This window comes from Pan troglodytes, chromosome 16 (genome assembly GCF_028858775.2).
Source record: "Pan troglodytes isolate AG18354 chromosome 16, NHGRI_mPanTro3-v2.0_pri, whole genome shotgun sequence".
Classification (NCBI taxonomy): domain Eukaryota; kingdom Metazoa; phylum Chordata; class Mammalia; order Primates; family Hominidae; genus Pan; species Pan troglodytes.
The window spans coordinates 76,485,996-76,513,612 of record NC_072414.2 but is presented as its reverse complement, the minus strand read 5'-3'; the positions used below and the strand labels follow the sequence as shown (position 1 = coordinate 76,513,612).

At 42.7% G+C, this 27,617-nt stretch overlaps 1 protein-coding gene across 5 annotated transcripts in view; it reads left to right on the top strand.

The window, feature by feature from the left end:
• SEC11A (SEC11 homolog A, signal peptidase complex subunit) overlaps positions 1-27,617 on the top strand; it is a 67,606-nt gene that overhangs the window by 19,345 nt on the left and 20,644 nt on the right. For 2 of the 5 annotated variants that reach the window (XM_510560.7, XM_063795335.1), the window contains exons 2-3: positions 126-1,644; positions 26,030-26,139. In XM_510560.7, the coding sequence (XP_510560.3) occupies positions 1,594-1,644; positions 26,030-26,139 (161 nt within the window). In that variant the 5' untranslated portion in view covers positions 126-1,593. Of the gene's footprint in view, positions 1-125; positions 1,645-2,803; positions 2,940-26,029; positions 26,140-27,617 lie in introns of those variants that run through there. The other 3 variants (XM_009429739.5, XM_016927326.3, XM_016927327.3) reach the window with 2 other exon arrangements.

Below are 27,617 nucleotides of genomic sequence, written 5' to 3'. Positions count from 1 at the left end.
TTGAGCAACTGCAGCTATTTCCCAAAGTGGCTGCACCATTTTACATTCCCACCAGCAGTATCTGAGGGTTCCAATTTCTTCACATCTTCCCCTAAACTTATTATTATTTGTCTTTTTTATTACAGCCATCCTCCAATAAATTCAAGTTTTTATTTTGGAATGACTTTCCATTTAAAGAATTTCGAGGATACTACAAAGAGTTCCAGTATATCCTTCATTCATCTTTCCCTAATGGGAGAGAAGGATTATTTTGAAAAAAAAAAAAAAAAAGAGAGAGAAATGATACCAAGTAATCCAGCTTTAGTCTTTGTTGACTGAAGTGGGTATTAGGAGCTTTGGCCAGTCAAAGCAAAAGGTAGCGAAAAGATAGTCACTTCAAGGTGTCCAAGTTAAGAAAACCAGGAGGTAGAATTCAAGGAGACCATGTCAAATCCTGTCAGCAAAGTCAAGGTCAGAAAGGAAGCCACTTCCTAACGACCCACACCACTGGTGGTCTCATCACGCTGTTGCACCATTTGGATGTTTTCTAATTCTCCCGGGCTGTTTTCTCTCCAATTGGACTGTAAACTCCTGGCAGGCTCAGGCAGTGCTCTGAAGGTCTCTCACACGGTCCAACCTTACGCGAAAAGCACTTATTGAAAGCACCTCGATGGCCGGGCGCGGTGGCTCACGACTGTAATCCCAGCACTTTGGGACGCCAAGGCGGGCGGATCACCTGAGCTCAAGAGTTCGAGACCAGCCTGGCCAACATAGTGAAACCCTGTCTCTACTAAAAATACAAAAATTAGCCAGGTTTGGTGGCGCGCGCCTGTAGTCCCAGCTACTTGGGAGCTTGAGGCAGGAGAATCGCCTGAACCCGCGAGGCGGAGGTTGCAGTGAGCTGAGATTGCGCCACTGCACTCCAGCCTGGGCGACACAGTGAGAAAGAAAGGAAAGAGAGAAAGAGAAAGAAAAAGAGAAAGAGACAGACAGCAAGCAAGCAAGCAAGCAAGCAAGCACCTCAACAGAGACAGAGACGTAAAGAAAGAGAGACAGAGACAAAAAGAAAGAAAGCACCTCCTCAGCTTCCCATAGCGCAGGAGACTTGCTCGACCAGAGAACCTACGGTCAGACGACACATCCACTGCCACACCCATACCCAAGCCGGGACGCGGAACCGCTTCTACCCGCCCACACCGGAGAGGTTGCGCGCGATTGGCCGGGCGGGCACAGAGGCCCGCCTTCCGAAGGTGGCAGAGCAGCCTCCCCAACTAAGCCTGGGTCGCCGCCTCGGTGAAGGGCCGCGGGGCCGAGCGCGGGAAGTGGCGTCCAGTCGGTTTTTGGCAGGCGAGAGCCAGAGCGTGAGAACCCTCCCACGGCGAGGCCAAGCCCTGAGACTGGACTAGCAAGGTCGTGAGTCTCTCTGTCAGCTCTCCGCAGCGAAGGGGCGCGGGGGGCGGGGACCGTGCCCGACCGTGCCAGCTCCCGCCCCGGAAGCGGAAGTGCAAGCACTGCGGGGTCCTGTCCAGTGTGAGCCCGACCCGAGCTCCAGTAGTTCCGCCCGCTGGTCATCGCGCCCTTTCCCCTGCCGGTGTCCTGCTCGCCGTCCCCGCCATGCTGTCTCTAGACTTTTTGGACGATGTGCGGCGGATGAACAAGCGGCAGGTGAGCTTGTCCGTCCTCTTTTTCTCCTGGCTCTTCTTGTCTCTTCGAGGCTGCTGCTGCGGGGCCCGGCGGACCCCAGGGTTCTGGTGTGAGGGTCTGAGCTGGTCTGATACCCGGGTCATTCCCTTTCTTTGGAGACTGTGGCCAGAGGCCGCCTTGTCCGCCTCATTATTTTTAACCCCGAACTGATTCGGGGCCTACCTGGGGCGGGGCGGGAAGCGGTGTCTTCACGTTCCATTCCTCCCACTGAGGCAGGGGAGCAAATGGAAACCGTACGCGCTTGAAGTGGGAGTTGGGGTTGCTTATTGTTTTAGTCATTTTAAGGCGGCGGACTCTTGATTTCTCCAGTCGGAGCGACTCCAGGTGGTTTCGGGAGAGACGAGGTTTAGCCGGTTTCTGGGGCGCTCAGGAAGGCGATTGTAGGCCCCACAAAAACCGTTTTGCTGCTTTCAGCTCCTTGCAACCCTTTAGTAGAGCTGAACCGTAGCGGGCTGCACCGACTTTGACTTGGACCACTCTGGGCTCCGAGTTGGAACAGTTACACTACTTGCCCTTGCGTCCGCTTAGCACTAAGGCGGCAGCCCTCGGAATCTATGGTTTTACAGTCCAATATCAGTGCCACGGGGATCTGGAAATGTAGGTCTCCCGATTTTGTCCTTACACTTTACTTTGATTTTCTAGATCGTATGCCAAATAGTACTGAGAATATTGTTGTAATTATTTAGTCCTTAGAAAAGGTTGCTCTGTTTTATCTTTTGCGCCTAGTGTGTCTGTAGAGCCTAGTTTTGCTGCATCGGACTTTTTTTTTGTTTTAAACAGTATTTTACTGTTATGATTATCCTGATGTCACCATTAAGGATTTTTTTTCCCTTGGACTTGCATTTTTTGTACTTATAACTGCCACTTAGGGAAGTAGATACACAACCTTTCCTTACTCCCCTTCAGGCCTTAGCTAGCTCAGTGTCAATTCTGTCGGTCAGAATTGAGCATTCTATAAAAATTGCGCAAACGTTACTTTATGTCTTTATGACAACACTTCAAATTTTTACTTGTATAGTGTTGTCTTTTTTAAATCCATATTTGGATTTCTAGATGCCACCGATATTTCTCTGAGGAAAGTATTTATTTTGAGTCTGATATTTATTGTACTCTATGCTAGGTACAATGAGAGAAATGCAAAGATAGTTAAGAAAGACTCGGCCTTCAAGGAGCCTAAATGTGTAGAAAAGGACTAAGGCAAAACAATAACTTTTTTGAGCTCTTGCCATGTGTGAAGCACTTTATACACCTGTAAGGTAGGTAACGTTGTTCTTATTAAACATGAAGAAAATGAGACTTTGTGAGAAGCAATACAGTATAGAAGTTAAGAATATGGACTCTAAAGCTAGATTTCAGAGGTTTGAAGTAGCTCTGCTACTTACTGGCTGTGTGACTTTGAGCAGATTACTTAATCTGTCTGTGCCTATGTTTACTTTTATTGTTGTAAAAAGATATGCAACATAAAATATTCCATTTCAACCGTTTTTACGTGTATACTTCACTGACATTAGTTGCATTCACTATGTTGTGCAAACGTAGGGTCGCTATGAAGATTAAATGAGTTAATTCATATAAAGCCCTCAGAAGAGTGTCTGGCACATGGTGAGTACAGTCGTACTGTGGTCGATGTCATTGTTAGAGAGCTTTAGTGATTTGCTTAAGATAGAAGGTACACTGGGTGCGGTGGCTCACGCCTGTAATCCCAGCACTTTGGCAGGCTGAGGCGGGCGGATCACAAGGTCAAGAGATTGAGACCATCCTGGCCAACATGGTGAAACCCCCTCTCTACTAAAAATACAGATATTAGCTGGGCCTGGTGGCGCACGCCTGTAGTCCCAGCTACTCAGGAGGCTGAGGCAGGAGAATCACCTGGGAGGTGGAGATTGCAGTGAGCTGAGATCGTGCCACTGCACTCCAGCCTGGTGACAGAGTGAGACTCCGTCTCAAAAAAAAAAAAAAAAAAAAAAAAAGAAGGTATATGGCAGGATGTGGATTTGATCTCAGGTCTTACTTTAAAGCCTGAACACTTGGATAAAGAAGGATATGACCTGTTCTAGCAGTGGTAGGAAAATTTTGAGAGATTCCAGACAGGGCATTACGAACAGCTTCAAGGAGAAACTAGCATTTAAGCTGGATCTTGAAAGACCTTAATAGCTTCATCTTTAACCTGGGTTGGTTAGCATTCCAATAATCAAAAGGGAAGGAATTCACTCAGCACTTGCAAACCTGCTAGATAGGCTCTAAAGCATAGAGATATATAAGGTACTCTTCCTGCTCTAATAAAATAGACAGGAAGAAAGAACAGAAACATGAAGATACAATGAGTAGGCTACTCTGCCCTGTGTTTCTCTAATATGGAGTGATTGTGGTTCAGAATTCATTGCATCTAGGACATTCAGGGTTAGTGGAAGTTTAAATGGTTAAATTATCCTCCCTGGCCTCCCAGAGGTTGTTAGGAATGGATAGGAGGGATTGGATAACATGGGGTGAGGGAGAGTTATGAAATGAGGTCTTTATCTGTACATAATATCTAGGAGGAAGAATTGACAATACATGTAGATACTGAGAATCAGACGAAAGAGGGAAACTAGAATTTTGTTTTATTTCTCTAAAAGTTGCTATTATTTGCATAACTTCTCTGCATATACCTAATTACATATTACATATATGTTAAATGTCTGATTGCTTTGAGTTTTGTTTTTTTTTTCTTATCAGATCCACAGAGGAATACTTTAGTAAATGAACTCCATCCATTTAAAGTGTACCATTTGATAAGTGTTTTGTTTTTTTTTTTTTTTTTTTTGAGACGGAGTCTCACTCTGTTGCCCAGGCTGGAGTGCAGTAGTGCAATCTTGGCTCACTGCAAGCTCCACCTCCCAGGTTCACGCCATTCTCCTGCCTCAGCCTCCCAAGTAGCTGGGACTACAGGCGTGCGCCACCACACCCGGCTAATTTTTTGTATTTTTAGTAGAGACAGGGTTTCACCATGGTCTTGATCTCCTGACCTCGTGATCCGCCTGCCTCGGCCTTCCAAAATGCTAGGATTACAGGCGTGAGCCACTGCTCCCAGCTGATAAGTTTTTATACTTACGTATACTGATCACAATCAAGATATAGAACATATATATCACCTACAAGACCCGTTCTGTCCCACCTCGAATGTGCTTTTTGTCAGTATAGAGGGGTATGCATTTTATATAAATGGAATCATAGAGTATGTATTCTTCGGAGTTTTAATCAGTTTTTAGGCTGGACGCAGTGGCTCATGCCTGTAATCCAGCACTTTGGGAGGCCGAGCAGCTGGATTGCCTGAGCTCAGGAGTTCAAGACCAGCCTGGCCAACATGGTGAAACCCTGTCTCTACTAAAAATACAAAAATTAGCCGAGCATGGTGGTGCGCACCTGTAATCCCAGCTACTCAGGAGGCTGAGGCAGGAGAATTGCTTCAACCTGGGAGGCAGAGGTTGCAGTGAGCCCAGATCGCACCACTGCACTCCAGCCTGGGCGACAGAGCAAGGCTCTATCTCAAAAGAAAAAAAAAAAAAGAAAAAAAAGAAAAGAGTATGTTTCAGTTTTGTAAGAAACCATAAAACACTTTCAGAATGGCTGTACTGTTTTGCCTTTCACCAGCAATGAATGAGAGTTCCTGTTGCTCCACATCCTCCCCAGTATTTCATGTTGTCAGTGTACTGGATTCTGGGCTTTGTAATAGAGGTAGAGGTATGTTGGGTTTCTTAGAATTTTTTTTTTTTTTTAAGACAAGGTCTCTCTCTGTTGCCCAGGCTGGAGTGCAGTAGCATAATCACAGCTTACTGCAGCCTTGAACTCCTGGGCTCAGGCAATCCTCCCACCTTAGCCTCCTGAGTAGTTGGGACTATGGATGTGTGCCACCATGCCTGGCTAATTTTTGTATTTTTTGTAGAGATGGAGTCTCGCTATTCTGCCCAAGCTGGTCTCAAATTCCTGGGCTCGAGTGATCCTCCCACCTCGGATCCTCAAACTGCTGGAATTACAGATGTGAGCCACCACACCCAGCCAAGTTGTTTAAATTAATTGATTTTTAACAGTGCTGCTTGTATTCTTTCTTAGTCTCTGGGTACCACCCTAGAATATTAGGTGATCTTTAAGGTCCTTTTAGCTAGTAGTCATATACTATTTTATTTGTATTCTTACCTTTGTTTGGAGTACGGCTTCTTTTTTTTTTTTTTTTGAGATAGAGTCTCGCTGTATTCTGTCACCCAGGCTGGAGTGCAGTGACGTGATCTCGGCTCACCGCAACCAAGTAGCTGGGATTACAGGTGTGCGCCACCACGTCTGGCTAATTTTTGTATTTTTAGTAGAGATGGGGGTTTCACCATGTTGGCCAGGCTTGTCTTGAACTCCTGACCTCAAGTGATCTGATCGCCTCAGGCTGCTAAAGTGCTGGGGTTACAGGCATGAGCCACTGTGCCTGGCCTTTAATATAATTTATTATTCTAGTTTTTTAACAGCACTGTGTTTAACAACCAGCTTGCAGAATTGCTGAAAATTTAGGAAGCTTGTTCCAGCACACCACTGATTAGTATGAGAGGTTTTTTTTTTTTTTTTAAATTTTTGTTTGTTTCTTTGTTTTGAGACAGGGTCTCACTCTGTTGACCAGGCTGGAGTACAGTGGCAGGATCTTGGCTCCCTGCAACCTCCTCCTTCCGGGATCAAGTGATTCTCCCACCTCAGCCTCTGGAGTAGCTGGGACTACGGGCCAGCGACACCACACCTGGCTAATTTTTGTGTTTTTTGTAGAGTCTGGGTTTCACCAGGTTGCCCAGGCTGGTTGTGAACTCCTGAGCTCAGCCATCTGCCCACCTCAGCCTCCCAAAGAGCTGGGATTGAATATAGGTGTGAGTCACTGCGCCCAGCCTTAATATGAGCATTTTTTTTTTTTTTGAGATGGAGTCTTGCTGTTTTGCAGGCTAGAGTGCAATGGCTCGACCTCGGCTCACTAGAACCTCCGCCCCCCGGGTTCAAGCGATTCTCCTGCCTCAGCTTCCCAAGTAGCTGGGACTATAGGTGCGTGTGATCACACGCTAATTTTTTGTATTTTTAGTAGAGACGGGGTTTCACTGTGTTAGCCAGGATGGTCTTGATCTCCTGACCTCGTGATCTGCCCACCTCGGCCTCCCAAAGATATGTGTGTTTTTCAATGCACATTGAGGTGGTTTTTGTGTGCAGAAAAACCTATTTAGAGTTATCTTTAGTTCTAATAATTATAAAACCTAAAATTTTAAAACTAAATTCTTTCTTAAACTTTTAGAATTTGTTTACAAATTTTTATCCTATTTAAAGTGTAGCAAATTTTAACAATCACTTTTTTATTTGAGACAGAATCTTGCTCTGTCGCCCAGGCTGGAGTGTGGTGGCACCATCTCGGCTCACTGCAACCTCTGCCTCCTAGGTTCACACAATTCCCCTGCCACAGCCTCCAAAGTAGCTGGGATTATAGGCGTGCACCACCACTCCTGGCTAATTTTTGTATTTTTTTTAGTAGAGACGAGGTTTCACCATGTTGACCAGGCTGGTCTCGAACTCCTGACCTCAAGTGATCCGCCTGCCTTGGCCTCCCAAAGTGTTGGGATTACAGGTGTGAGCCACTGCACTCAGCCAACAATCACCTTTAAGAGCCTATGTTTGGTTTAATTTCAAAGTTAAACATCTTAAAATGATTAAACTTTATAAATTAAAAAAATATTTTAAAGAACTTTGATTATTCAACAAACATGGACTACTTATATAATTTTTATAGATCTGAGACTTCTTAAGTTCTCTTAAAATGTTTCAGCACTGTATATAAATAGGAAGCTTTCTGATTCACATAATAAATCTAAAACAACTGATTACACATTTTAAACTGAATTTTTAAGGCTGACTTATTACTTCACTAGGCCAAATTCTCTTAAATTTTACAAAAGTTAAAATACCAAATATAGCTGGGTGCAGTGGCTCACGCCTGTAATGGTGGAGGCCAAGATGGATGAATCGCTTGAGCCCAGGAGTTTGAGACCAGTCTGGGCAACATAGCAAAACCCCATTTCTACTAAAAATACAAAAATTAGCCAGGTGTGGTGGCACACGCCTGTAATCCCAGCTACTCAGGTGGCTGAGGCACAAGAATCACTTGAACCTGGAAGGCGGAGGTTGCAGTGAACCAAGATTGTGCCACTGCACTCCAGCCTGGGTGACAGTGTGAGACCCTGTCTCAAAAAAACGAACAGAAGAGGCCAGGTGCAGTGGCTCACGCTTGTAATCCCAGCACTTTGGGAGGCTGAGGCCAGCAGATCACTTGAGGTCAGGAGTTCGAAACCAGCCTGGCCAACGTAGTGAAGCCCCGTCTCTACTAAAAATACAAAAATTAGTGGGGTGTGGTGGTGTGCACCTGTAATCCCAGCTACTCGGGAGGCTGAGGCAGAAGAATCGCTTGAACCCAGGAGACAGTGGTCGTAGTGAGCCAAGATCACACCACTGCACTCCAGTCTGGGTGACAGAGCGAGACTCCATCTCAAAAAACAAAACAATACCAAAAACAAAAACAAATACGAACAGAGTTCTTAACATAAGAATATTAACACTATGCACGCTTTCCCTTAAACATTCTATTTTTAATTATAAATCATTCTGGGGATAAAAATGATAGCTAGGTGCGGTGGTGCACCTGTAGTACCAGCTGCTCAGGGAGGCTGAGGCAGGATGATTGCTTGAGCCCAAGGAGTTCAAGTCTAGCCTGGTCAACATAGTGAGGCCCCATTTCTTAAAAAAAAAAAAAGATATTTACTCACTAATAAAATAAGTATGTTATGCCAAATTATTTCTATGTTACATGTATGTCACATGTAATTTTTAGAATTGACTTCTCTGCTTGCTGAGATTTTTTTTATTGACCAGGATGTGACTAGATCCCTGTCTGAGCCCTGAAGGGACTAAGCAGACTCCCATAAATGTGTGCTTAGCTCCCCGCAGGCCACTTATATTGCTTGATTGAATTTGCATTTCTCTGGGTTTTAATTATCTGTATGCCTTCCTGCCTAAATGTAAAGTCCTTGAGACTTAATAGGATCCTTCATTCTTTTTATCTTCCTATCTCTTAGTATCACCCAACTCTTAACTGTTATTGCAGTGATATCTTAACGATTTCTAGATAGCTTTTTCTTTTCTTTTCATTTTTTTTTTCCTGAGATAAGGTCTCGCTCTGTCACCTAGGCTGGAGTCCAGTGATGCGATTACAGCTCACTGCAGTCTCAACCTCCTGGGTCCAAGCTATCCCCCCACCTCAGCCTCCCAAGTAGCTGGGACTACAGGTGTACACCAGGTACCATAGTGAGACTCCATTTCATACCTGGTTAATTTTGTATTTTTTGTAGAGTTGAGATTTCGCCCTGTTGCCTAGGTATCTTTGATACTTTTTTTTTTTTTAACGAGTTGTCGCTCTAGTGAAACATACAGAAACCTAGGAAATTTTTCTTAGATATAGACCTAATATGAATAAGTGTGAAGCAAATAGGAGGTGTATCCAACACAGAGGGTAAAGCCACTACTTTTTTTGATTATGGAAAAGTAATCTGGTCTTATTTAGGATCAGGAAAATCTTTATTACTGGCAGGGTATCAACATTTATTAATGAATTGCCAAGTTTCAATGTAGAAATATTGATATCAGTCCCCATTACATACACAAGAACATCACAAGTAAAATTTTATTGTAAACTGCAATTAACATCAACAGGTATATTCTTTTTTTTTTTTTTTTGAGACAGAGTCTCACTCTGTCACCCAGGCTGAAGTGCAGTGGTGCCATCTCACTGCGACCTCTGCCTCCTGGGTTCAAGCAATTATCTTGCCTCAGTCTCCTGAGTAACTGGGATTACAGGCGTGTGCCACCACGCCTGGCTAATTTTTTGTATTTTTTTAGTAAAGACGGGGTTTCACCATGTTGGCCAGGCTGGTCTTGAACTCCTGACCTCAAGTGATTCACCAGCCTTGGCCTCCCAAAGTGCTGGGATTACAGATGTGAGCCACTATGCCCGGCTGGTATATTCTTTTGAACAGCCAGAAATTATTCTTTATTCCATGTAACTGAGCAAAATCCAGAATACAGTACCATAGTAACAAAGATATTTTCTTGCTACCATTCCTTGATATTTTACATCTGTTATTTTTTTCATAACATTCTCTCCACAAATGACGTAAAGACAAGGATGATTATTCTTTTCCACAGCCAGATGGCACAAGCCTATAACAGTAAAGATGAGCTCCCCTTAGGAGAAACTGTGGTTTTAACTCTTCTTCAGAAGGGTTATCTTTTCTGCTCAAGGAAGAAAGTGAGATGTAGAATCCAAACACTTAAGGTGTCTACTTAACTGGGAAATTTTGTCCAAAATTTTGTCCAAAAAACATGGTTTATCAGTCAGGGTTTGGTCTGGGAAGAAGAACTACTATGAATATTATTGAATAATGGATTTATTATAGTAATAAAACCTCAGCCGGGCGCGGTGGTTCACGCCTGTAATCCCAGCACTTTGGGAGGCCGAGGTGGGTGGATCATGAGGCCAAGAGATCGAGACCATCCTGGCCAACATGGTGAAACCCTTTCTCTACTAAAAATACAAAAATTAGCTGAGGCTGGTGGCGCATGCCTGTATTCCCAGCTACTCAGGAGGCTGAGGCAGGAGAATTGCTTGAACCTGGGAGGCAGAGGTCACAGTGAGCTGAGATTGCGCCACTGCACTCCAGGCTGGCGACAGAGCAAGACTCCATCTCAAAAAAAAAAAAAAAGTCTCACACAATTGTAGGAGAAGCTGGATAAGTAAGAGTCTAAAAGTGGGTTAGAGACCCAGAGGAATGTCACTAAGCAGCTCTTCTGAAGCACTGGTTTGGGTGGACAGATCTAAGCTTGCCATGGAGTGTGGGACAGGATTCCACATCCAGCTGCTGGAGTGAGACTGCAAAGGAGAGCAGATGGAAGGATCCGCGGGAGGCCATTGACTGTCTGTCTAGTCTCTGAGTCAGCCAGAAGAGCGGAATTCTGCTAGCCCCTCAGTGTCTGTCTTACCATCTCTAACTACAGTGACCTTCTGCGTAATTGCAGCTACTGCACTTTCACCTTCCAAATCTTGGGCAGATTTCCTTTTGGCTAACTCTAACCCAGAACCATACAGGGAAGGGGATTTGGGGAAACCTACTTCTAGCTTAACCAAGTTGATAAAGTACAAAACTGTTAGATTCTACCCTTTGTCAACTTGGCATCTATACACACCTGTTTTTATCATGTTAGCTTTCGAATAAAGATAAAACAAAAGTTACGTTTCTGTTATAACTATCCTTTGTTTCTGTAATTGGTCACATGATCATAGCTGTTTTCTTTCTCTGCTCTCAGCAAGAACCTAAATTGGTCATAATTTCTTGCCTGATGGGGTGACCTACCCTTCTTTATTGAAGGGTTGTCATAAGAAGTCCTACCTGAATTGGGTTGTTGGAGTTTTCACTGACTTTTAGATGGGAGTACTGAGGGGCCCCAGAGATCCCCTATATTCCAGTTACATTTGCTTCCCTCATGGTGTAGTAGCAACCCTATTTCTCTCTGATGGTCAGGATCAATCACGCTAGCCAATTATAACCCTGCTGCATTTTGGTTCTCTAGAATGAGGAGCCCGAAGTGACCAAGTAGCAGTCTTAACATTCAGTTTAATGGAACCATTATGTCCCTTAATGGATGGATTAAAACCTTTGTGAATTAAAACTTTTAAATCAGGCCAGGTATGGTGGCTCACGCCTGTAATCCCAGTACTTTGGGAGGCTGAGGCAGGTGGATCACCTGAGGTCAGGAGTTCGAGACCAGCCTAGCCAACAAGGTGAAACCCCGTCTCCACTAAAAATAAAAAAAATTTTGGACATTGTGGCGGGCACCTGTATTCCCAGCTACTCAGTAGAGGCAGGAGAATCGCATGAACCCAGGAAGCAGAGGTTGCAGTGAGCTGAGATTGTGCCACTGCACTCCAGCCTGGGTGACAAGAGCGAGACTCCATCTCAAAATAAATAAATAAATAAAACCTTTAAATCAGCAGATTTAAAAGTTGTAAGGATGGGAAGCATAATTTTTTTTTTTTGATGAAATCTCGCTCTCTTGCCCAGGCTGGAGTGCAGTGGTGCGATCTCGGCTCACTGCAACTTCTGCCTCCTGGGTTCAAGCGGTTCTCCTGCCTCAGTCTCCTGAGTAGCTGGGACTACAGGTGCACACCACCACGCCTGGCTAATTTTTGTATTTTTAGTAGAGACGGGGTTTCACCATGTTGACCAGGCTAGTCTCGAACTCATGACCTCAGGTAATCCACCTGCCTCGGCCTCCCAAAGTGCTGGGATTACAGGTGTGAGCCACTGCGCCTGGTCTGGAAGCAGAAATTTCACTACCAGATCATTAGGGGTAATAATGAGAGGAGTCACACCCATTCCTATCCTTTAATTCCTGGACTAGTGAATCCTAGCTATAGAAAAAACAGCACCAAATGTTGGTTGTCAGTTCAGATCATATACAACATACTGGAGAACATTAGACATTACCCCAGCCCCACAAAGTGTTGCCACCTAGCTGGTGCCATAACTGCATTCTGAAAAGGCCATTTCTGTCACGCAGAAGACAGTAACTGTAGCAGTAATTGAACAGGGAAAATCTAATATAAGTAACTGTTAACTACTAAAAGATGCTAAACTACTAAAAAGGGATAAAAGAGGACTCTTGGCTGGGCTCAGTGGCTCAGGCCTATAATCCCAGCACTTTGGGAAGCCTGGACAGGAGGATCACTTGAGGCCAGGAGTTCAAGACCAGCCTGGGCAATATAGTGAGACCCCGTCTCTACAAGAAATTAAAGTATTAGCCAGGCATGGTGGTACTCACCTGTAGTCCTAGCTACTCGGTAGGCTGAGGTGGGAGAATCACTTGAGCCCAGAAGTTTGAGCCTGCAGTGAGCTATGATCATGCTACTGTACTCCAGCCTGGGCAACAGAATGAGACCCTTTCTCTTTAAAAAGAGAGAGAGAAAAAAAAGACTCCAGAAGTAGCATATGCAGAAAACAGCTACTATCCTCCAGGATGAGGAAGAGTGAACAAAGAAAGAACTAAGAAAGCACCTTACCCCAAACCCCTCCCAAGCCTGAGATTCAGACCTTTTGGTGAGGGTTTGGCTGCCACAGGAACATGCAACCTATCATGGCAATACCATTTGCCAGAGTAGTGACCTGGAGCTGGTTTATAGTCGTGAATTACTGGAAGGTTAAGAAATTTGGCAGAGAGTGAGTGTGGGCTGGAGTCAACCTTGATGGTCCCTGAGGTGAGCACTATCAGGCTTCCAACACACAGACCCACTTGGTATCAGGTGGAATAAAATCATGTTGAAACCAGGAAGGGAAGCCCTCTGTTGCTTTGCAGTGGCCTTTCAATACCCTTTATTAATTAAACCTAACATTAAGCTAGCTGGCAGAGGATTTGTGTTTATAGGATTCAGCTTGAGTAACACAAGGAAGGAGGGTGGATTTGGAGTTGAGAGACAATAAATCGAAAACTGGCCTACTATTCTATTATTTCAGGCCAGCTACTTCAAGGTGATGAGGGACATAGTAAGACTAGTGAATTCCATGACTGCTTGCCCACTGCTGTGTTTTAGTTGCTATAAAGTAAGTCCCCCTGTCAGAAGCAATGTTGTATGGGATACCACAATGAGGAATAAGGCATTCTGTAAGATCATGGATGGTGCTTTTTTACAGAAATACTAAGGACAAGGAAGACCAATCTATATCCGGAGTTTAGTCTAGCAAGAAGAAATTGCTGTTCCTTTCATGATTGAAATGATCCAGTATGATCAGCGTGCCATCAGGATTGGTGGCAGTGTTGGTTTTTTGCGGTTGGCAGGGTAGTCACTCAGTGTTGGCTAGAACCTAATAGGTCTTGGTGAGTGGAAGTCCATGTTGCTAACCTTTATTTTGGCTGCTGCAGCCACTTTGGTCATGAGTCCGTTGGGTAAGACAGGTGGCTGGGGAAATAGGCTGACTGACATCCACAGAAGAAGTCATTTTTGTTCACCTGATTATTAAGAGCTTCTGCTGAGGTAATTCTGTGATGAGCACTTATATGGCACACAATTATCTTCATATTCTATATACATATTTGGAGTGCTCCATCCACATATCTCTTCCTCAGACTTCTTGTCTCAACTTTCCAGTGATGTCCCTTCCAAGTCGCTGTCCATCCAGCCAAACTGCTAGTCATTTTTGAATCAATGTAAATCTACATCTGTAGTCATCTCTCCATCCAGGCAAAATGAACAACTGCTGTATCGCTTGAAGCTGCCCATTGGGAGGATTTCTCTTCCTCACAATCCTTCATGATCAACCCTGCATGAGATTGTAATGCTATAGCTGTCTGCTTTCAGTTAGTGCTAGAGGGTTTATGTTGAACCATCACAAATCAGGCCTAAAGTCTTCCTTAGTCAGCTGTCAGAGGGAGCTCCTCATGAGGCAGTAAATGCAAGATGAGAGAGGAAGCAGGGTAGCATCGTTAGGAGCCATGGGTATCTGAGTCACTTGCTCATATTTACTTGTGTCTTCAGGACATGCTTGAGCCCAGTCTTCTGTATACCACTTACACTTAATGATGGAGTACTTACTGCTGTGCATGCCCTATTTTATGGCTTGGTGAATCTGACAGCGTCCAGGCATCCGGTGCATGTCAGGGAGTTCAGGTCACATGGTAACTTGGCCCATGGTCAAGTTGTTAGTCTCTACAAGAACTCATTAGCAAACTAAAAGCTGTTACTCAAGAGGAGAATAATTCTCCAAAGGACAGTATAGCTTTGTCCCCAATCCCAAAGGTCTTGCCTGTCATTTACTTATAAAGGACTGCTGAAGGCTCCATATAGCATCCCTATCCATTACAGACACACCAGTCATCATGAAATCTTCTGAGTCACGTGGGTACTACTGTAATCCCAGGTACTAGTACAGCTTTCAAAGCTTGGACCTGTTGCGGAACCTTACTTAAAACTGGCTTAAAATGGGCTTACTAAATAAATAGAGTAAGTTGGGGAGTATTCACTTTTCTGCAATTTTCTGGAAGAGTTAGTGTGTAGAATTGTTAGAATTGTTTTCCTTAAATGTCTGGTGGAATTTGCCAGTGAATACTATCTGAGCCTGGAGTTTTCTTTGTGGGAAGATTTTAAATCCATAAATTCAAATTATATGTAGGTCTATTCAGGTTGTCTATTTCTTCTTGAGTGAATTTTGGTAGTTGGTATCAAGGAATTGACTTACTTCATCAAAGTTGTTTAATATGTAAAGTTGTGTAATATATTGGTATAAATATATTTATAAACTGGGCACTGTTGCTTGTGTCTGTAATCTCAGCTGCTCAGGAGGCTGAGGCAGGACGATTGTTGAGCCCAGGAGTTTGAAACCAGCCTGGGCAACATAGCAAGACCTCATCTCTAAAATTTTTTTTTTTTTTTTTTTTTAAACGGAGTTTCGCTTTTGCTGCCCAGGCTGGAGTGCAGTGGTGCATGCGATCTTGGCTCACTGTTGCAGTGAGCCTCCCGGGTTCAAGTGATTCTCCTGCCTCAGCCTCCCGAGTAGCTGGGATTACGGGTGCCCGCCACCACGCCCAGCTAATTTTTGTATTTTTAGTAGAGATGGGGTTTCACCATGTTGGCCAGGCTGGTCTCAAACTCCTGATCTCAGGCGATCCGCCTACCTCGGCCTCCCAAAGTGCTGGGATTACAGGTGTGAGCCACTGCACCCAGCCAAAAATTTTTGAAAAAATTAGCTGGGTTATTAGTTGCAGAAATGTTTAGAATTTTTACATTCTCATGATGAACTTACCTCCTTATTATTATTATTATTATTATTATTATTGTTATTGAGACAGAGTCTCTCTGTGTCTCCAGGCTGGAGTGCAGTGGCACAATCTCGGTTCACTGCCACCTCCGCCTCCCGGGTTCAAGCAATTCTCCTGCCTCAGCCTCCCAAGTAGCTGAGACTACAGCCGCACGCCACCACACCCAGCTAATTTGTGTATTTTTAGTGAAGATGGGGTTTCACCATGTTGGCCAGGATGGTCTCGATCTCTTGACCTGTGATCCGCCCACCTCGGCCTCCCAATGTGCTGGGATTACAGGCGTGAGCCACTGTGCCCGGCCAAAATCTACTTTGTATGATATTAATGCAACCACTCCAGCTTGCTTTTTTTTTCTTCAATTTTCTTTTGATTAATGTAAGCATGATATGTGTTTTTCTCTTTTTTTCTTTCACAATATTTGTGTCTTTATATTTAAAGTGCATTTTTTGTAGGCAGCATATAATTGAACGTTGTTTTATTTATCCAAGTGGACAATATTTAACTTCTAAGTATAGTATTTAGATTATTTACATTTTTTTTCCTTGAAACAGAGTCTTGCTTTGTTGCCCAGGCTGGAGTGCAGTGGCATGATCTCAATAAGTATAAAATATAAGTATCTATTATGCCTGTAATCCCAGCTACTTGGGAGGCTGAGGCAGGAGAATTGCTTGAACCCGGGAGGTGGAGGTTGCAGTGAGCTGGGATCATGCCATTGCACTCCACCCTAGGCAACAAGAGCAAAACTCCATCTCAAAAAAAATATTATTATTATTATTGTTATTGAGATGGAGTCTTGCTATGTTGCCCAGGCTGGTCTCAAACTCATAGGCTCAAGTGATCCTCCCACTACAGCCTCTTGCTGAGTAGCTGGGACTATAAGTGCATGCCACCATGCCTGGCTCAGTCTTTTTTTTTTTTTTTTTTCCTATTTGCTTTTTCATTTGAGATAATTTCTATTGTTATGACTTCAAGTTTGCTAAACTTTTCTTCTGAGGTGCCTAGTCAGCTGTTATTTTCACCTGTCTGCTGTTTATTTCAGACATTGTTATTTTTTGTCTCTAGAAGTTTGATTTAGGTCTTGGATTTTTTTTTTTTTTTTTTTGATATGGAGTTTCGCTCTTGTTGCCCAGGTAGGAGTACATGCAATGGCATGATGTCGGCTTACTGCAACCTCTGCCTTCTGGGTTCAAGTGACTCTGCTACCTCAGCCTCCCTAGTAGCTGGGATTACAGGCATGCGCCACCACGCCTGGCTAATTTTGTATTTTTAGTAGAGACAGAGTTTCTCCATGTTGGTCAGGCTGGTCTCAAATTCCCAACCTCAGGTTATCTGCCTGCCTCGGCTTCCCAAAGTGCTGGGATTACAGGTGTGAGCCACCGCGCCTGGCCTCTGGATATTTTTTCTATCATCCACATTTCTACTTAATGTGCTAACTTTTCCCCTACCTTTTTTTTTTTTTTTTTTTTTTTTTTTTTGAGACCGAGTCTTCCTCTGTCACCCAGGCTCGAATGCAGTGGTGTGATCTCGGCTCACTGCAACCTCCACCTCCTGGGTTCAAGCAATTCTCCTGCCTCAGCCTCCTGATTAGCTAGGACTACAGGCATGCGCCACCATGCCCGGCTAATTTTTGTATTTTTAGTAGAGATGGGGTTTTACCATGTTGGCCAGGCCAGTCTAGAACTCCTGACCATGTGATCTGCCCGTCTTGGCCTCCTAAAGTGCTGGGATTACAGGCATAAGCCACCTCGCCCAGCAAATATCCCTTTCTACTAATCCTATAATTTCTGCCATTTCTGGGTCTGTTTCTGTTTATTGATTTTTCTCATTATAGGTCATATTTTCTTGCCTCTTTGCATGTCTGGTAGTTTTTTACTGGTTGCCAGACTTTGTGAATTTTACCTTTTTGGGTGCTGGATATTTTTGGATTTGCATAAATATTCTTGAGCTTTATTCTGGGTTACAGGCAAGTTAGTTGGAAACAGTTTGGTCTTCTCAAGCTCTTGTGAAGCTTTGTTAGATGGATCCAGAGCAGCCTTTAGTCTGTGGTTAATTTTGCACTACAAGTGAGTAATACCTTTCTGAGTACTCTAATCCAAAGCCCCGTGAAGATTTCCACTCTGTCTGGTGGAAACAAACTATTCTTACACCATAAGAGCTGTGAGAATTGTTCCATCCGCTGCTTTTAGGTGGTTGTTTTTCCATCCTCAGGAGTCCCCTCACATGCATGCACTGATCATTGCTTTTGCCTCCCTGAACTCCCAGTTCTTTTTTTTGTGTGTGTGTGTCTTTGTTTTTTTCTTTTTCCGTGGAGAACGGGGATCTTGCTGTATTGCCCAGGCATGTCTTGAACTCCTGGGCTCAAGCTATCCTCCTGCCTCTGCCTCCCTAAGGAGCTGGGATTACAGGCATGAGCCACCGTGCCTGGCTGAACTCCCCAGTTCTTTATCCTCAAGTCAGGGAGACTGCTAGGCTCTGTCTGCATTTCTCCTTTGCCCTGTGGTCTGGAAATTCTCCGATCTACAAGTTGAGGCAGTTGTAGGTCTCACCTTCTTTGTTTCCCCTTTCTAAGTAATCACAGTCCTTACTACCTGAACACAGTCATATAGCCAATGTCCGAAAACCCTTGTTTCATATATTTTGTCCAGTGTTTTAGTTATTTCAGGCAGGAAGGTAAATTTGGTCTCTTTAACTCATTTTGGCTGGAACAGCATATTTTGTTTTTTTTGTTTCCTGTTTTTTTTTTTTTGGAGACAAGAGTCTTGCTCTGTTGCCCAGGCTGGAGTGCAGTGGTGTGATCTCAGCTCACTGCAACCTCTGCCTCCCAGGTTCAAGTCACCCTCCCACCTCAACCTCCCGAGCAGCTGGGACCACAGGCACGTGCCACCACGCCTGGCTAAATTTTGTATTTTTGGTAGAGACGGGGTTTTGCCATGTTGGCCAGGCTGGTCTCAAACTCCTGGCCTCAAGTGATCTGCCCTCCTTGGCCTCGCAAAGTGCTGGGAGTATAGGCATGAGCCACCACTCCTGGCCAGGACAGCATATTTTGGAAATTCACCTATGTTGCATGTGTCAATAGTTAATTCCTTTGTATTCCTGAGTAGTATTCCATTTTGTGGAAATACTACGATTTATGTACAGGTTGAGTATCTGTTATCTGAAATGCTTGGGGCCAGAAGTATTTTGGACTTTTTTTTTTATTTTGGAATACTTCTATTTGCATTTTACCGGTTGAACATCCCAAATCTGAAATATCCAAAATCCAAAATGTTCCAGTGAGCCTGAATTCATCTGTTGATGGGCATTTGAGTTATTTCTGGTTTGAGGCTATTATGAGGGAAGCTGCTGTACATGTGTTTGTATATGTTAAATATGTTTTCACTTGTCAGATTTTAAAAGATTTAACAGATTTTTAAAGTGAAAATTGTTTTAATGATGGTATGCTTATTTAGACTATTAGGAATTTAAAAAATTATCATTTAAGATTCATTCCAGGTCTTGCATTGATTTTATTGGGTCACAATAATAGTGTCCATTTGAAGATATTTGAATTTTTTCAGCACCGTCAATTTCACTTCTAGCTGCTATCAGTATACCTTCTGTAATATCTAGCTTCTGATTTCTCCTTTCATGAGTTAGAAAGCAGGAGAATTGTGATTATGGATTAATGAGTCCCTTAATTTGAGGTCTTAAGATAAATGGAATTTAAGACTTAGGCCAACTGCTATTTTGTAGCTCTAAGACACATTTTTGCTTCTGATTTCTATGAACATATCTTATATGTTGAACTTCAAATATCTCTTACAAGAATAGGAAGCACAATGGTGTATTTGATCATTGTGATCAGTAAATACACAGGATGTAGCTTCTAGATGGTAGCCCATTAAATTATAGTATTTAAAATTATTATCAACTTTTATCTTGCTGAATTTTCTGTGTTAGGTTTTTCTTAATTTCTTATTATATATTACTTAGAGTGGATTATAAATTATCTTGTGGCTTATTCTAGTCACAGAAGTTTGGGGGAAGGCTCTACACAATACTTCCTAAAAAGAAAAAAAAGAATAGTAAACACAAATCCCTATATCACAGCTGCTGAGAGATATTATATAGAACTTTGATATCATTCTTTTCTAGTTTCACCTTGAGCATTGAAGAAATATTGTTCTGGTCATTTCTTAGAAAAAAATAATAAGGCTATTCAATTCTGTGGTTATTATTCTACATATGTTGCAATATCTTTATTAATAGTTAGCTTGATGTGGTCAGATGATATGAGGTTAGGTAGCTGCCACCTTATTTCTGCCAATACAGAAAGAGGCAACACTTTTTTTCCAATTATATACATTCCTAAGCATTCAGACATAGTGATAAAGAAAGTAGGGGCTAGGGAGGCAATATGTTTGACTTTTGAGTAAAGACTGTTGGCAGGAAAAGAGAGGGTAAAAAGAAAGGGAGAAGAGTATGACACTTTTCAATCTTTTGCTCAGATACAATGTTTGTTTTAGCAAATAGTGTGCTTCTGTCTAGGTTTTGGCTTGCAGATTGACTTAGCAGTATACAAATAGGTACCTTTTAAGGAACATACCAGTTATACATAATCAGGAACTTTAACCTCTTTCTCTAACAAAAATGAGGAAGATGATCTTGATGATTAGCTACATTTCACAATAATAATTCCATAATAAAAGTATTATATGTCTGAGAAAAAGGAGAAGGATAATTATGGCTGGGATAGTGACCTTTCTTGCAAGAACATAGGAAATTATATATTTTAACTTGTTCATTTTTATTGTATTATTATTTTTTGAGACAAGATCTCACACTGTTGCCCATGCTAGAATGCAGTGGTGCTGTCACAGCTCACTACAGCCTCAACCTCCTGGGCTCAAGCAATCCTCCTACCTCAGCTTCTTAAGTAGTTGGGACTACAGGTGTGTGCCACCACACTCAGCTAATTAATTTTTTTTTTTTTTTAAGAGACAGGGTCTTGCTATGTTGCCTTGGCTGGCACTTTTTTTTTTTCTTAATTTTTAAATTTTGTTATTTTTTTTTTAGAGATAGGGATCTCACTATGTTGCCCAGGCTGAACTCGAACTCCTGGGCTCAAGCAGTCCTCCCACCTTGACCTCCCAAAGTGCTGGGATTATAGGCATAAGCCATTGCACCCGGTGGGCATTTTTCTTTTAAATAGCAGTTATCTTATTAAATGTCTAATTAGGTAACTTCTGCAACTCTATAACCGAGCCCTTTTGAAAATGGAAATTTTTTTTCCTCAACAAAATAGATGTGAAATGCGGGGGTTTTTTTGTTTTGTTTTGTTTTTAGTTTTTATTTACTTCAGTGTGAATTTTTGTTTTGCTGCCAAAATCTTAATGTGTTTGATACTGGGATATTGCCATAAACCCTGCTAAGAGTATATGTAACATAGGGTACATGCAAGTATTACCTTTTCAAAATCACACCCATTCTGAATCCTGGAACACATCTGACCCCCAAGGGTTTTGAGTAAGGGATTGTGGAGCTATATACATTGTAGAATCCTACAACCCCTTCCTCAGAGGTTCTGAATTAGGGCCCAGAATCTATTGTCCTAACCAGTACTGTAGGTGATATTTTTAGTGCAGAAAGTTGGAAATTTGAGTCTTAACTGAATTCCTCACTGTTTATCTTCTGGTTGACATAATTGTGTCTTAGAAGCTAGTTTTCCTACTTCTATCATGTCCCACTCCACATCTTCAATTCAGCCTTCAGAATAAGAAGACCCATTTTGTCTTTTAAAAAGCCACCATCTTGAAAACGTAGAATTTAGGAGGCCAGAGTTCTAATAGTGCTACTCTGCCAACCAGTAGATAAGCAGCCATGAGCATGTCGCTTAGCTTCTCTGTGCCTCAGTTTCCTTACCTGTAAATGTGAGTGTCAAAGTAGGTTTCAGATTATCCGTGTGCTCACATCACTCTATTACTGAAAGAACAGCAAATATTTCTAATTGTCTCTGTGAAAATGTTCATATTTCCTTTTGTGGAAATTGATTAATTACATTGATTGAGTACACCGTGCTTCATTGGAATGCTAGAAAAATAGTGTTCTGGCCATTAGCATGGACTTAAAAAAATAAACCAAAACAGTTTAGTTTTGAACAGGTGATACTTGCATATAGTAAAAACTGTAAAAACGTGAAGTATGTATATCAGAAAATATTTTTCTTCCACCTTGACTCCTGGTTCCTTTTCTCCAGTTTCTTGTCTGTCTTTTCAGAGATTAACTGTGCATTTATAAGAATATGAAACTTGATCGCTTCTTGGCCTTTTGGCTAAGATCAAGTGTGAAGAATATGAAACTTGAAACGTTTTTGAAAAGTATGCAGGAAAAACAGGTTAATCGTAGGGAGAAAATAGAAAATGGTACAAGAGAGCTGGATTCCTCATCACAATTGTATTTATTTTTTGAGACACAGTCTTGCTCTGGCACCTGGGCTAGAATGCAGTGGGGCAATCGTAGCTCACTGCAGCCTCTACGTCCTGGGTTCAAGTGATTCTCCTGCCTCAGCCTCCAAGGAGCTGGGACTACAGGCATGCACCACCACACCCAGCTAATTTTTCTTTTTTTTATTTTGAGACGGAGTTTCGCCCTTGTTGCCCAGGCTGGAGTGCAGTGGTGCGATCTCGGCCCACTGCAACCTCCGCCTCCCAGGTTCAAGCGATTCTCCCACCTCAGCCTCCCGAGTATCTGAGATTACAGGCATGTGCCACCAAGCCCAGCTAATTTTGTATTTTTAGTAGACACGGGGGTTTCTCCATGTTGGGCAGGCTAGTCTCGAACTCCCAACCTCAGGTGATCTGCTCGCCTTGGCCTCCCAAAGTGCTGGGATTACATGCGTGAGCCACCGAGCCCAGCCTCTGGATATTTTTTTTTAATCATCCACATCTCTATTTAGTGTGCTAAATTTTCCTCTACCTTCTTTTTTTTTTTTTTTTTAGATGGAGTCTTGCTCTGTCGCCCAGGCTGGAATGCAATGGTGCGATCTCAGCTCACTGCAACCTCTACCTCCCGGGTTCAAGCAATTCTCCTGCCTCAGCCTCCCGAGTAGCTGGGATTACAGGCACACGCCACTGCGCCTGGCTAATTTTTGTATTTTTAGTAGAGATGGGGTTTCACCATGTTGGCCAGGCTGGTCTGGAACTCCTGACCTCGTGATCCGCCTGCCTCGGCCTCTCAAAGTGCTGGGATTACAGGCGTGAGCCACTGCACTCGGCCTTTTTTTGTATTTTTTTTTTTGTAGAGATAAAGGTCTTGCTTTCTGGTCTCGAACTCCTAGGCTCAAGTGATCCTCCCACCTCAGCCTCCCAAAGTGTTGGGATTACAGGCATGAGTCTGTGCCTAGCCCCTCATTGTACATTTTGAACATCATGCATTAACACCCTAGTATGAAAGTAAACAAACAGTTTTTAGAGTGGTTGGGGTAAACGCCAGAATGAATAGCTAGAAGAGATGAAAATGGTTGATGTAGGTGGCCTGCCATGGCTAGGATATTGCTTTTTTTACATATTCTTGTATGTATGTGTGTATAATGTTTTGATTAAAAATAACAATTGATTTAAAAAGGGAAGAAGTAGAAAATGTAGATGATCAAAATGAAATAAATAAGAATTGCCTAGTATTACACCCCCAAATATAACAACTAACATTTATTTTATTTTCTTCCTTTTTTTTTTTTTTTTGAGAGAGTCTTGCTCAGTTGCCCAGGCTGGAGTGCAGTGGTGCGATCTCAGCTTACTGCAACCCCCGTCTCCTGGGTTCAAGTGATTCTTGTGCTTCAGCCTTTTGAGTAGCTAGGATTACAGGCATGTCCCACCACACCCAGCTAATTTTTGTGTTTTTAGTAGAGATGGGGTTTCGCCATGTTGGCCAGGCTGGTCTCCTACTTCTGGCCTCAAGTGATCCACCCACCTCAGCCTCCCAAATTGCTGGGATTACAGATGTGAGCCACTGCACCTGGCTTCTTCCATTTTTTCTATGCATTTTTTGGAATTTTTCAGAAAAAATTGAAAAAGCAGTACAGGGAACACCTGTAATCTGTCACACAGATCCAACAATTATTAGCATTTTGGCCATATTTGTTCTATGTATACTTATGTGTGTGTGCATATATAGAATTTTTTTTTTGCTGAATCACTTGAAAATGAGTTGCAGATATGAGAATTCACCCCTAACTACAACTACTAGCTAACTACTACTAATATGCATCTCCTGTGATAAGGATAGTATTCCACATAACCACAACACCATTATCACATAATTTAAGAAAATTAGAGGCCGGGTACAGTGGCTCACATCGGTCATCCCAGCACTTTGGGACGTCAAGGCGGGTGGATTGCTTGAGGCCAGGAGTTTGAGACCAGTCTGGCCAGCATGGTGAAACCCCGTCTCTACTAAAAATACAAAAATTGGCCGGGCGTGATGATGCATGCCCATTGTAATCCCAGCTACTTGGGAGGCTATGGCAAGAGAATCACTTGAACTTGAGAGGTAGAGGTTGCAGTGAGCTGAGATCATGTCACTGCACTCCAGCCTGTGTGATAGAGCAAGACCCTGTCTCAAAAAAAAAAAAAGAAGAGAAAAAAAGAAAAAAAGGAAAACATGAATTTCCTAATGTCATTTAATATTCAAATCATATTTTGAGTTTCCCCAGTCCACCCCAAAATATCTTTTATAGTTCAGATTTTTTCTTATGCTCTTTTTTTTTGAACCAAGATCCAGCCAAAGTTTGTGCATTATTAGAACTGAATGAGAAGAAAAAAACAGCAAAGAAACCAAAGTTTGTGCGTTACATTTGGTTGTTATATCTCTTTAGTACTTTTTAATCTAGAACAGTCTTCCACCTTTTTTTCCATGACATTGAATGACATTGGATTTTTGAAGAGACTAGGACAGTTGTGTAGAATGTCCACAAGCAAATATTAACAAAAGTGACCAGGCATGGTGGCTCATACCTGTAATCCCAGCCCTTTGGGAGGCTGAAGTAGGCGGATTGCTTGAGCCCAGGAGTTCAAGATCAGCCTGGGCAATATGGCGAAACCTCATCCCTACAAAACATACAAAAATTACCACGTCTGGCTACTCGGGAGGCTGAAGTGGGAGGATTGCTTGAGCCCAGGAGTTGGAGGCTGCGGTGAGCTGTGATTGTGCCACTGCACTCCAGCCTGGGCAACAGAGTAAGACCTTTTGAAACTTCTGTTTTTTCACTTTATATTACTAATATTTTGTTAGATCCACAGTTTCAGTCCTGTGTTTAAGTTTCTTCATAGTTGGACCTTAATATATGCTTTTTCAGATTTCTCCCAGTACTTTCCAGTACCAGCTTTTTCCTTGAACTATTTGCCATGGTGTCTAGTCATCCTCTCTATACTTTTTCCAGCCTTGGCCCAAAACAGTTAGCTCATATTATTTATCTTATCTGATTTTGTAATTTTTTTGCCTTTTTCCACGTGTTCTGAATTTTCTTTATTTGAAATTGAAATGCCGTCTGGTGTTTTATCTGTTTATTCAAGTCACAGAATTTTAGAATTTGTTGGAGTACTGGAAATTTAGTAAGAAGGCTGACCTTCAAGTCTTGACTATGTGACTGATAAGCTTAGGACTTGGTGAAGTCTCCTCTTTTCAAGACAGTTTCCTTAACTGTAAAATGAGAAGGTAGAGTTAAATGTCATTAACTATTCCCATGATTATCAAGGGATAAGTATAGTAGAAAAGTAAGAGGGCCGGGTGTGGTGACTCATGCCTGTAATCCCAGCCCTTTAGGAGGTGGAGGTGGGCAGATCATTTGAGGTCAAGAGTTCGAGACCAGCCTGATCAACATGGTGAAACCCAGTTTCTACTAAAAATTCAAAAAAATTAGCTGGGCGTGATGACGCATGCCTGTAGTCCCAGTGACTCGGGAGGCTGAGGCAGGAGAATTTCTTGAACCCAGGAGATGGAGGTTGCAGTGAGCTGAGATGGCACCACTGTACTCCAGCCTGGGTGACTGAGCAAGAGCGAGGCTCCATCTCAAAAAAAAAAAAAAAGAAAAAGAAAAAGTAATAGAGGAGTTCAGAAGCAGAGACAGATTACTCTTGGCTGGTAAGTAGCATGAGTGATAAATTTAAGCTGAATGATTATGGAGCCCAAATGAAATAACTTGTGTGAAATGTTCTTAAAATAATATGGTGTTATATAAATGTAACTGATGTTTTACCAAACAAAATGGAGCAGGGTGCTTTGGGTGAAAGAAGGGGGGCCTGTTTTGATATGCTGATGCCATAATTATTATAATGTATTAAAGAATGTCTCAGAACTGTAGTTGTCCTAATAGTACTGCTTGAAACTTTCAAATTGTTACTGCTTTCAGTTGCTTTCCGAAGTGGGGATAATGGTGGATCTGATCTCTTCTCTTTTGTTCTTGCAGCTCTATTATCAAGTCCTAAATTTTGGAATGATTGTCTCATCGGCACTAATGATCTGGAAGGGGTTAATGGTAATAACTGGAAGTGAAAGTCCAATTGTAGTGGTGCTCAGGTAACAGTTTTTCCTTTCAAGGCATGGAATTGCATGGCATTACTTGGGAGAAAAATTGAGATATGAAATAACTGGCATATCATTCTCTTAGAAACTACTCTTTTCCAGAAAAGGGCCTGGAAGAAAATTAGTCACTACTTATCAGTTGTAAGAAATTCTCAGGCTGGGCACGGTGGCTTATGCCTGTAATCCCACCAATTTGGGAGGCTGAGGCAGGCGGATTGCTTGAGCTATGGAATTTGAGACTAGCTTGGGCAACATGGTGAAACCCTGTCTCCACAAAAAATACAAAAATTAGCGGGTGTGGTGGCATGGACCTGTAGTCTCAGCTACTCGGGAGGCTGAGGTGGGAGGATCACCTAAGCCCTAGAGGTTGAGGCCTGCAGTGAGTTGTGATTGCACCACTGCACTTCAGCCTGGGTGACAGAGCGAGACCCTGTCTCCAAAAAAAGAGAGAAAAGAAATTCTTACTTTGTTAGGCATTTCCATTCAGAACTCCAAAGGGCTCATGACCTTTCTACAAAAAGGTTACCATGTTAAGGTTTGTTTTTGTCACATCCCTTAATAAAGTGTCTCGTTGTACTTTATTTTCCTGAAATTCTTCTGTCTTTTTATACTCCTCATTTTGATACACCAGGCCTGATATTTAGTTGTTAGTTAATTAGATGTTATAGTACTTCCACAAATTAAGAGTTTTTCTGTAGCATGTTCTCAATGTCAGGATAGAATCATCACTAATTATTTCCAAGTTTCCTGCTGACCTTTAAATATCGCTTCTAAACTAGACTCCAGGAATTTTGAAGGCATTAATACCATCTCTTATGGTGACAAATAGTACTGAATTTTTTTTTTCCACTCTGCTTCCTTCCCTATCTTTGCACTCATACTCTTAGTGAATATTTTTTTTAAAGATGGGGTCTCGCTCTGTTACCCAGGATAGAGTGCAGTGGCGCCGTCATAACTCACTGCAGACTCCACCTACCGGTCTCAAGGGATCCTTCCATTTTAGCCTCCTGAGCAGGTGGGACTGCAGGCCTGCCCCACCATGCCTGGTTAATTTTTTAATTTTTTTGTAGAGACGGTGTATTAGTCCATTTTCATGCTGCTGATAAAGACGTACCCAAGACTGGGCAATTTACGAAAGAAAGAGGTTTACTGGACTTACAGTTCCACGTGAGTGGGGAGGCCCCACAATCATGGCAGAAGGTGAAAGACAGGTCTCACATGGCAGCAGACAAGAGAAGAGAGCTTTTGCAGGGGAACTCCCCTTTTTAAAACCATCAGATCTCGTGAGACTTATTCACTGTTACTAGAACAGCACAGGAAAAACCTGCCCCATGATTCAGTTACCTCCTGCTGGGTCCCTCCCAAAACACGTGGGAATTCAAGATGAGATTTGGGTGGGGACACAGCCAAACCGTAGCAGATAGGATCTCACTGTGTTGCCCAGTCTGGTCTTGAACTCCTGGGTTCAAGGA